The sequence below is a fragment of the Salmo salar genome, chromosome ssa18 (assembly GCF_905237065.1).
Source record: "Salmo salar chromosome ssa18, Ssal_v3.1, whole genome shotgun sequence".
NCBI lineage: Eukaryota > Metazoa > Chordata > Actinopteri > Salmoniformes > Salmonidae > Salmo > Salmo salar.
The window spans coordinates 30,842,173-30,854,009 of NC_059459.1; the positions used below are offsets into that span (position 1 = coordinate 30,842,173).

General features: G+C 41.3%; 1 protein-coding gene across 3 annotated transcripts in view; it reads left to right on the top strand.

Annotated features, from left to right (window-relative positions):
• Positions 1–11,837, top strand: part of LOC106577185 (methylcytosine dioxygenase tet3-B) — a 150,547-nt gene that overhangs the window by 45,114 nt on the left and 93,596 nt on the right. The window contains exons 1-2 of one of the 3 annotated variants that reach the window (XM_014155013.2): positions 9,726–10,152; positions 10,659–10,709. The exons of 1 other annotated variant lie outside the window; for it this stretch is intronic. In XM_014155013.2, coding sequence (XP_014010488.2) covers positions 10,111–10,152; positions 10,659–10,709 — 93 coding nt within the window. In that variant the 5' untranslated portion in view covers positions 9,726–10,110. Of the gene's footprint in view, positions 1–9,725; positions 10,153–10,658; positions 10,710–11,837 lie in introns of those variants that run through there. One more of the 3 variants, XM_014155010.2, reaches the window with a different exon arrangement.

Sequence of the window (11,837 nt, forward strand, 5' to 3'; positions counted from 1 at the left end):
CCCATGGACGTTCTGTAGTTACTATGTAGTAGGATCTGTCCCATGGACGTTCTGTAGTTACTATGTAGTAGGATCTGTCCCATGGACGTTCTGTAGTTACTATGTAGTATGATCTGTCCCATGGACGTTCTGTAGTTACTATGTAGTAGGATCTGTCCCATGGACGTTCTGTAGTTACTATGTAGTAGGATCTGTCCCATGGACGTTCTGTAGTTACTATGTAGTATGATCTGTCCCATGGACGTTCTGTAGTTACTATGTAGTAGGATCTGTCCCATGGACGTTCTGTAGTTACTATGTAGTAGGATCTGTCCCATGGACGTTCTGTAGTTACTATGTAGTATGATCTGTCCCATGGACGTTCTGTAGTTACTATGTAGTAGGATCTGTCCCACGGACGTTCTGTAGTTACTATGTAGTAGGATCTGTCCCATGGACGTTCTGTAGTTACTATGTAGTAGGATCTGTCCCATGGACGTTCTGTAGTTACTATGTAGTATGATCTGTCCCATGGACGTTCTGTAGTTACTATGTAGTAGGATCTGTCCCATGGACGTTCTGTAGTTACTATGTAGTAGGATCTGTCCCATGGACGTTCTGTAGTTACTATGTAGTAGGATCTGTCCCATGGACGTTCTGTAGTTACTATGTAGTAGGATCTGTCCCATGGACGTTCTGTAGTTACTATGTAGTAGGATCTGTCCCATGGACGTTCTGTAGTTACTATGTAGTAGGATCTGTCCCATGGACGTTCTGTAGTTACTATGTAGTAGGATCTGTCCCATGGACGTTCTGTAGTTACTATGTAGTAGGATCTGTCCCATGGACGTTCTGTAGTTACTATGTAGTAGGATCTGTCCCATGGACGTTCTGTAGTTACTATGTAGTAGGATCTGTCCCATGGACGTTCTGTAGTTACTATGTAGTAGGATCTGTCCCATGGACGTTCTGTAGTTACTATGTAGTATGATCTGTCCCATGGACGTTCTGTAGTTACTATGTAGTAGGATCTGTCCCATGGACGTTCTGTAGTTACTATGTAGTAGGATCTGTCCCATGGACGTTCTGTAGTTACTATGTAGTATGATCTGTCCCATGGACGTTCTGTAGTTACTATGTAGTATGATCTGTCCCATGGACGTTCTGTAGTTACTATGTAGTAGGATCTGTCCCATGGACGTTCTGTAGTTACTATGTAGTATGATCTGTCCCATGGACGTTCTGTAGTTACTATGTAGTAGGATCTGTCCCATGGACGTTCTGTAGTTACTATGTAGTAGGATCTGTCCCATGGACGTTCTGTAGTTACTATGTAGTAGGATCTGTCCCATGGACGTTCTGTAGTTACTATGTAGTAGGATCTGTCCCATGGACGTTCTGTAGTTACTATGTAGTAGGATCTGTCCCATGGACGTTCTGTAGTTACTATGTAGTAGGATCTGTCCCATGGACGTTCTGTAGTTACTATGTAGTAGGATCTGTCCCATGGACGTTCTGTAGTTACTATGTAGTAGGATCTGTCCCATGGACGTTCTGTAGTTACTATGTAGTATGATCTGTCCCATGGACGTTCTGTAGTTACTATGTAGTAGGATCTGTCCCATGGACGTTCTGTAGTTACTATGTAGTAGGATCTGTCCCATGGACGTTCTGTAGTTACTATGTAGTAGGATCTGTCCCATGGACGTTCTGTAGTTACTATGTAGTAGGATCTGTCCCATGGACGTTCTGTAGTTACTATGTAGTAGGATCTGTCCCATGGACGTTCTGTAGTTACTATGTAGTAGGATCTGTCCCATGGACGTTCTGTAGTTACTATGTAGTAGGATCTGTCCCATGGACGTTCTGTAGTTACTATGTAGTAGGATCTGTCCCATGGACGTTCTGTAGTTACTATGTAGTAGGATCTGTCCCATGGACGTTCTGTAGTTACTATGTAGTATGATCTGTCCCATGGACGTTCTGTAGTTACTATGTAGTAGGATCTGTCCCATGGACGTTCTGTAGTTACTATGTAGTAGGATCTGTCCCATGGACGTTCTGTAGTTACTATGTAGTAGGATCTGTCCCATGGACGTTCTGTAGTTACTATGTAGTATGATCTGTCCCATGGACGTTCTGTAGTTACTATGTAGTATGATCTGTCCCATGGACGTTCTGTAGTTACTATGTAGTAGGATCTGTCCCATGGACGTTCTGTAGTTACTATGTAGTAGGATCTGTCCCATGGACGTTCTGTAGTTACTATGTAGTAGGATCTGTCCCATGGACGTTCTGTAGTTACTATGTAGTAGGATCTGTCCCATGGACGTTCTGTAGTTACTATGTAGTAGGATCTGTCCCATGGACGTTCTGTAGTTACTATGTAGTAGGATCTGTCCCATGGACGTTCTGTAGTTACTATGTAGTAGGATCTGTCCCACGGACGTTCTGTAGTTACTATGTAGTATGATCTGTCCCATGGACGTTCTGTAGTTACTATGTAGTATGATCTGTCCCATGGACGTTCTGTAGTTACTATGTAGTAGGATCTGTCCCATGGACGTTCTGTAGTTACTATGTAGTAGGATCTGTCCCATGGACGTTCTGTAGTTACTATGTAGTATGATCTGTCCCATGGACGTTCTGTAGTTACTATGTAGTATGATCTGTCCCATGGACGTTCTGTAGTTACTATGTAGTAGGATCTGTCCCATGGACGTTCTGTAGTTACTATGTAGTAGGATCTGTCCCATGGACGTTCTGTAGTTACTATGTAGTATGATCTGTCCCATGGACGTTCTGTAGTTACTATGTAGTAGGATCTGTCCCATGGACGTTCTGTAGTTACTATGTAGTAGGATCTGTCCCATGGACGTTCTGTAGTTACTATGTAGTATGATCTGTCCCATGGACGTTCTGTAGTTACTATGTAGTAGGATCTGTCCCATGGACGTTCTGTAGTTACTATGTAGTAGGATCTGTCCCATGGACGTTCTGTAGTTACTATGTAGTAGGATCTGTCCCATGGACGTTCTGTAGTTACTATGTAGTATGATCTGTCCCATGGACGTTCTGTAGTTACTATGTAGTATGATCTGTCCCATGGACGTTCTGTAGTTACTATGTAGTAGGATCTGTCCCATGGACGTTCTGTAGTTACTATGTAGTAGGATCTGTCCCATGGACGTTCTGTAGTTACTATGTAGTATGATCTGTCCCATGGACGTTCTGTAGTTACTATGTAGTAGGATCTGTCCCATGGACGTTCTGTAGTTACTATGTAGTAGGATCTGTCCCATGGACGTTCTGTAGTTACTATGTAGTATGATCTGTCCCATGGACGTTCTGTAGTTACTATGTAGTAGGATCTGTCCCATGGACGTTCTGTAGTTACTATGTAGTAGGATCTGTCCCATGGACGTTCTGTAGTTACTATGTAGTAGGATCTGTCCCATGGACGTTCTGTAGTTACTATGTAGTAGGATCTGTCCCATGGACGTTCTGTAGTTACTATGTAGTAGGATCTGTCCCATGGACGTTCTGTAGTTACTATGTAGTATGATCTGTCCCATGGACGTTCTGTAGTTACTATGTAGTAGGATCTGTCCCATGGACGTTCTGTAGTTACTATGTAGTATGATCTGTCCCATGGACGTTCTGTAGTTACTATGTAGTAGGATCTGTCCCATGGACGTTCTGTAGTTACTATGTAGTATGATCTGTCCCATGGACGTTCTGTAGTTACTATGTAGTAGGATCTGTCCCATGGACGTTCTGTAGTTACTATGTAGTAGGATCTGTCCCATGGACGTTCTGTAGTTACTATGTAGTATGATCTGTCCCATGGACGTTCTGTAGTTACTATGTAGTAGGATCTGTCCCATGGACGTTCTGTAGTTACTATGTAGTAGGATCTGTCCCATGGACGTTCTGTAGTTACTATGTAGTATGATCTGTCCCATGGACGTTCTGTAGTTACTATGTAGTAGGATCTGTCCCATGGACGTTCTGTAGTTACTATGTAGTAGGATCTGTCCCATGGACGTTCTGTAGTTACTATGTAGTATGATCTGTCCCATGGACGTTCTGTAGTTACTATGTAGTAGGATCTGTCCCATGGACGTTCTGTAGTTACTATGTAGTATGATCTGTCCCATGGACGTTCTGTAGTTACTATGTAGTAGGATCTGTCCCATGGACGTTCTGTAGTTACTATGTAGTAGGATCTGTCCCATGGACGTTCTGTAGTTACTATGTAGTAGGATCTGTCCCATGGACGTTCTGTAGTTACTATGTAGTAGGATCTGTCCCATGGACGTTCTGTAGTTACTATGTAGTAGGATCTGTCCCATGGACGTTCTGTAGTTACTATGTAGTATGATCTGTCCCATGGACGTTCTGTAGTTACTATGTAGTATGATCTGTCCCATGGACGTTCTGTAGTTACTATGTAGTAGGATCTGTCCCATGGACGTTCTGTAGTTACTATGTAGTAGGATCTGTCCCATGGACGTTCTGTAGTTACTATGTAGTAGGATCTGTCCCATGGACGTTCTGTAGTTACTATGTAGTATGATCTGTCCCATGGACGTTCTGTAGTTACTATGTAGTAGGATCTGTCCCATGGACGTTCTGTAGTTACTATGTAGTAGGATCTGTCCCATGGACGTTCTGTAGTTACTATGTAGTAGGATCTGTCCCATGGACGTTCTGTAGTTACTATGTAGTAGGATCTGTCCCATGGACGTTCTGTAGTTACTATGTAGTAGGATCTGTCCCATGGACGTTCTGTAGTTACTATGTAGTATGATCTGTCCCATGGACGTTCTGTAGTTACTATGTAGTAGGATCTGTCCCATGGACGTTCTGTAGTTACTATGTAGTAGGATCTGTCCCATGGACGTTCTGTAGTTACTATGTAGTATGATCTGTCCCATGGACGTTCTGTAGTTACTATGTAGTAGGATCTGTCCCATGGACGTTCTGTAGTTACTATGTAGTAGGATCTGTCCCATGGACGTTCTGTAGTTACTATGTAGTATGATCTGTCCCATGGACGTTCTGTAGTTACTATGTAGTAGGATCTGTCCCATGGACGTTCTGTAGTTACTATGTAGTAGGATCTGTCCCATGGACGTTCTGTAGTTACTATGTAGTATGATCTGTCCCATGGACGTTCTGTAGTTACTATGTAGTAGGAGCTGTCCCATGGACGTTCTGTAGTTACTATGTAGTATGATCTGTCCCATGGACGTTCTGTAGTTACTATGTAGTATGATCTGTCCCATGGACGTTCTGTATGAGCCAATGTCTTGTGTTCATCCTCTACATGGCTTTTCTGCCTCACTGCGTTTTGTGCAGAATTAAGGCCTTCACTTTTCCTCACGCCTGGTGTCTCAGGGTTAATTTGCAGTTTTAGGATGTGTGTGTGTGTGTGTGTGTGTGTGTGTGTGTGTGTGTGTGTGTGTGTGTGTGTGTGTGTGTGTGTGTGTGTGTGTGTGTGTGTGTGTGTAGTAGTAGTAGTAGTTAAAGTCGTCCATACCCTCAAAGGCTTCAGACTTTATGAAATCGATCTTCAGCTTTAGGCTACATGTCATTGTGACTGTAAAGGTCTGAGTATTGGTGAACATCTGAGAAAGCATTAGGCTATATGTTGTAGTGGTAACCAGTCCAACCTGTTGCAGATTATCTGACTTGGGCTTGTGCAGGCTGGTGTTGTCAGAAGGTTTTGCAATGTATAACTAGTAAGATCCATGGGGAAAAAGACAGTTAGTGTAACCAGATGGCAGTTGATAGGTGTGTGTGATGCATAGTAAACGTGACTAGAAAACAACATGACCTGTTTTGAACACACACAGTCGGGCACTAGACTTAAATAGACAAACCTGTCCAACTACCTCAGACTGCTCTGATTAGTCACCACACACACACACACACACACACACACACACACTCTGACAATAAAGCATATTTTAATGTTCTTTTATGAACTGTTAAAGTAGAATTATGATTCTTATGAAAAGGAGAACAATAGTCTGTTAAACACTGACATATCGTAATTGTACTTGCGATGTTGTCCTTTTAATTCATTGGTTTATCCATCACGGGAAGTATCCGTGTGTGTTTGTTTGTGGTTGGCATGCTGCCTGTTGCTAGCGGCTGTTATGAATACACTGATCAGCTGTTGTCTTAGTACCTGAGCTATGCCACACACACACTCATACAAACACACACACACAAACACACACACACACAACACACACAGGGTTGGCTGGCTGAGGTGTCAGAGTGGTAGAGGGAGGCTGCCTGAGTTTGTTCCCCTGTCCTGGTATGGCCTCCGCCATGCCGACACCACATGGTCGTCTTTAGAGAGGAGAGAGGCCGACACCATATGGTCGTCTTTAGAGAGGAGAGAGGGAGGATAGAAGGGGCTGAGAAAGTGAGGGGAAAGGAAGAGAAGTTTCTGTGAGAGAATGAAAGAGAGAAAAGGGGAGGATCTGAGTGAGAGAGAAACATATGTTTCCCATGCCAATAAAACCCCTTAAATTGAAATTGAACTTGAAAAGAAGAGAGAGATGGATAGAAATGAGAGAGAGAGATTGCTTTGGCAATGTAAACATATGTTTCCCATGCCAATTGAATTGAATTGAGAGAGAGAGGGAGAGAGAGAGAGAGAGAGAAAGAGAGAGACAGTGGCAGAATACCTGACCACTGTGACTGACCCAAACTTAAGGAAAACTTTGACTATGTACAGAGTGAGCATAGCCTTGCTATTGAGAAAGGCCGCTGTAGGCAGACCTGGCTCTCAAGAGAAGACAGGCTATGTGCACACTGCCCAAAAATGAGGTGGAAACTGAGCTGCACTTCCTAATCTTCATTCAGCCAAATGTATGACCATATTAAATTACACAGATCCACAAAGAATTAGAAAACAAGCCCAATTTTGATAAACTCCCATATCTACTGGGTGAAATACCACAGTGTGCCATCACAGCAGCAAGATGTGTGACCTGTTGCCACAAGAAAAGGGCAACCAGTGAAGAACAAACACCATTGTAAATACAACCCATATTTATGTTAATTTATTTTCCCTTTTGTACTTTAACTATTTGCACATCGCTACAACACTTTATATAGACATAATATGACATTTGAAGTGTCTTTATTCTTTTGGAACTTTTGGAACTTCTATGAATAAAAATCTCTTTCTACACATGAGAACTTTTTGTATTTTTCTTGTCTTCAAATCCCTGCCAAAAGTGAGGTGACCTAAGCGCTTCCAAATATGGAGTTGCAGGTCATGTTTGCGCATATCTCTCCTATGTGCAAATCTTTATGGCAGTCATTTTACTTAAGGCCCTCGATTTACAAATACAAATCAAAAAGTCTTTGTTTGTAGATAGTGAATTGCATTTGTGGAAAGTGATTTACATTTGTGGATTGGTGATTTACATTTGTGGATTGGTGATTTACATTTGTGGATTGGTGATTTACATTTGTGGAAAGTGATTTACATTTGTGGATTGGTGATTTACATTTGTGGAAAGTGATTTACATTTGTGGATTGGTGATTTACATTTGTGGATTGGGGATTTACATTTGTGGAAAGTGATTTATATTTGTGGATTGGTGATTTACATTTGTGGATTGGTGATTTACATTTGTGGAAAGTGATTTACATTTGTGGATTGGTGATTTACATTTGTGAAAAGTGATTTACATTTGTGGATTGGTGATTTACATTTGTGGTAAAGTGATTTATATATGTGGATTGGTGATTTACATTTGCGAATACATGTGGCATAATATTGATCTCTTATAGGCCCTCTGGTAAAATGTGCCACTAATCCTGTAGACCAGGAAGTAGAGAGTTGCAGGAGCTGAACCACGGTGTGCTGCTGCTACACTTCTAGAATTGAAGTCAACCACCTGACTGTGTTTTGGCGTTTCACACTGCTGGGTCATGTTCATTATGCAACGCATTATGATACGCAACAGAAAACACCTGAAAACATTTTGCAATGGAAAACAAAAATGAGGGTTCATTGTACAAGTGCAGCTGGTCCCTACTTGTTTCAGTCCGTTTTCTTCCGTATGGTGCCTAATGAACACGAACAAGCATGAAAAATGTGTTATGGTTTAGGGTGGATTAGATTCTGTCATGTTATGGTTTAGGGTGGATTAGATTCTGTCATGTTATGGTTTAGGGTGGATTAGATTCTGTCATGTTATGGTTTAGGGTGGATTAGATTCTGTCATGTTATGGTTTAGGGTGGATTCTGTCACGTTATGGTTTAGGGTGGATTAGATTCTGTCATGTTATGGTTTAGGGTGGATTATGTCATGTTATGGTTTAGGGTGGATTAGATTCTGTCATGTTATGGTTTAGGGTGGATTAGATTCTGTCACGTTATGGTTTAGGGTGGATTAGATTCTGTCATGTTATGGTTTAGGGTGGATTCTGTCATGTTATGGTTTAGGGTGGATTAGATTCTGTCATGTTATGGTTTAGGGTGGATTATGTCATGTTATGGTTTAGGGTGGATTAGATTCTGTCATGTTATGGTTTAGGGTGGATTAAATTATGTCATGTTATGGTTTAGGGTGGATTAGATTCTGTCATGTTATTGTTTAGGGTGGATTATATTCTGTCATGTTATGGTTTAGGGTGGATTATATTCTGTCATGTTATGGTTCAAGGTGGATTATATTCTGTCATGTTATGGTTTAGGGTGGATTAGATTCTGTCACGTTATGGTTCAGGGTGGATTATATTCTGTCATGTTATTGTTTAGGGTGGATTATGTCATGTTATTGTTTAGGGTGGATTATATTCTGTCATGTTATTGTTTAGGGTGAATTATATTCTGTGATGTTATGGTTTAGGGTGGATTATATTCTGTCATGTTATGGTTCAGGGTGGATTATATTCTGTCATGTTATGGTTCAGGGTGGATTATATTCTGTCATGTTATTGTTTAGGGTGGATTATATTCTGTCATGTTATGGTTTAGGGTGGATTATATTCTGTCATGTTATGGTTCAGGGTGGATTATATTCTGTCATGTTATTGTTTAGGGTGGATTCTGTCATGTTTTGTGTATATTGGTTGGAGAAGTAACAGTTTAGAGAAATCACAGCCAGAAATCACAGTTTAGATAATATCTTTCTGTATCGTTATAAAACAAATACTTTGAAAAGTGTTTTTTTAACAAAGACACTTTCTCACAGCTTTATGATAAAGAGTTCATAAAAAGCAAACATAAGGAGACTACAGCGGCTAGGACAAGTGTTTGTAGTTTGAACTGATATCAGGTGACTTGGAGGAATCGTTGGAGCTGTGACTGATGCTAGACAGACAGGATTGTGTGCTTTGCATTACAGTCAGGGTTCATTAAGATGCAAAACAATTAATCCAGGGATATGTACTTGTCTCTCATGCGATGTCATCTCAGGGTAATTCGATTTTCTGTCTAACGCTGATCCTTTCCACCGCCATATGAATAGAATACATGCATTAGGCCTTATTTCATTAATAAAGTATTCCATCATGTTGTATTAGCCATTTATAAACAGCTCTTTAAATAACTTGTTTCCCACACCCAGTGTGTGAATGGCATTTAAAGGGTTAATAACACAGCCAGACCCAGCTCAGACCTGTCTGTCCTCAGCTCCAGTCCGATGCGTGTAGATTGTCCGGTCCACAGTTTGCGTGTTTCTCCATGTGTAGGGGCTAGGGTAAAAGCCTACATAGCAGCTTCTTTGTTTAGGAGGGACTAGGCATGGGAGATCATTTACAAGCCGCTAACGCCCTCACCCCATTGGCTGACGGGGCTCAGTCTGCGTCTGCGAGAGGCATGCAGTGTGAGCGTGTGTCTGTGTGTGTGTGTCTGTGTGTTTATGTGTGTGTATGTGTGCGTGTCTGCGGCAGCAGCAACTGTTCTCTACACAGCGTCTGTCTTGCAGGCAGACAGGCAGGCAGGCAGCCTCTCTCTGCTCTGGCGATGGTAGTAGAGAGCTCAGCTCTCCTCTCAGAGACTGAGGTAGTAGTAGTCAGCTATACTTCTATCTAGAGGCTGAGGGGAGCAAAGCAAATCAAGATGGCCACCGGTACCTTGTAGGAATATAATGCTACCCAAACTGGAGGCTCTGTCTCTGAGGACAGACAAGGTAAAGCTGCCTGAGCCGTTAGCCCTGGAGTCTATTGTCTAGCTCCAGACAGATAGTGATACAGTACAGTAGCCTAGCAGGAGACTAGCCCTGGCTGTTGGGCTGCTGGTTTCAGGATGCCAGGATACAAACAATGTACTCTATGAAGGGTGCATTACAGTGGAATGTATTATTATTATGTTGACTATCTCTACTGTTTAGCTGTGTTTTGTGTACTGTGTTTGTATTTGGAAACAGTTTCAGGATACAACTATTAGAATACAACATTGTATGAAAGATTTGATACAAGTAGAGTTGATTGTTATTATTACTATTTGTTTTGGGCTGTGCAACCTCTAAATCACTAACGACGTGTGTGTGTGTGTGTGTGTGTGTGTGTGTGTGTGTGTGTGTGTGTGTGTGTGTGTGTGTGTGTGTGTGTGTGTGTGTGTGTGTGTGTGTGTGTGTGTGTGTCTGTGTGTATATCTGTGTGTGTGTGTTGTGTGGGGTGGGGTTGTGTTTTCCAGGTGGGGTGCAAGGACGTGGCCAAACCAGCGTTAAAGAAACCAGTTTCCACGGTAACAGACACCCTTCTCTTTTTTAGTCATGGTAGTGCAATAGTCCTTCTGTGTCCTTCTTTCTTTCTCTCTCTCAAATTTTTTTTATGGTCATGTGTCTGCACCTGCTGTTCCTCAGAGAGAGGGGAGAAGTAGATTGTTGGTAGTCATTAACAGGCTAGACTCACTGGTAGTAGTAGTAGAGGTAGTAGTAGTTGTAGTAGTAGTAGCAGCAGCAGCAGTAGTGGTAGTAGCAGCAGCTGTAGTAGTAGTTGTTGTTGTAGTAGTAGTAGTAGTAGTAGTTGTTGTTGTTGTAGTAGTAGTAGTAGTAGTAGTAGTTGTAGTAGTTGTTGTTGTGGTAGTTGTTGTAGTAGTAGTTGTTGTTGTTGTTGTTGTAGTAGTAGTAGTTGTTGTTGTAGTAGTTGTTGTAGTAGTAGTTGTTGTTGTTGTTGTAGTAGTAGTAGTAGTAGTTGTAGTAGTAGTAGTAGTAGTAGTAGTTGTTGTTGTTGATGTGGTAGTAGTAGTTGTTGTTGATGTAGTAGTAGTAGTAGTAGTAGTAGTAGTTGTTGTTGATGTAGTAGTAGTAGTAGTAGTTGTTGTTTTTGATGTAGTAGTAGTAGTAGTTGTTGTTGTTGTTGTAGTAGTAGTAGTAGTAGTTGTTGTTGTTGTAGTAGAAGAAGTAGTAGTAGTAGTAGTAGTTGTTGTTGATGTAGTAGTAGTAGTAGTAGTTGTTGATGTAGTAGTAGTAGTAGTAGTAGTTGTTGTTGTTGTTGATGTAGTAGTAGTAGTAGTAGTAGTAGTTGTTGTTGTAGTTGTTGTTGTAGTAGTAGTAGTAGTAGTAGTAGTAGTAGTAGTTGTTGATGTAGTAGTAGTAGTAGTAGTAGTTGTTGTTGTTGTTGATGTAGTAGTAGTAGTAGTTGTTGTTGTAGTTGTTGTTGTAGTAGTAGTAGTAGTAGTAGTAGTAGTAGTAGTAGTAGTAGTTGTTGTTGATGTAGTAGTAGTAGTAGTTGTTGATGTAGTAGTAGTAGTAGTAGTAGTTGTTGTTGTTGTTGATGTAGTAGTAGTAGTAGTTGTTGTTGTTGTTGTAGTAGTAGTAGTAGTAGTTGTTGTTGTTGTAGTAGAAGAAGTAGTAGTAGTAGTAGTAGTTGT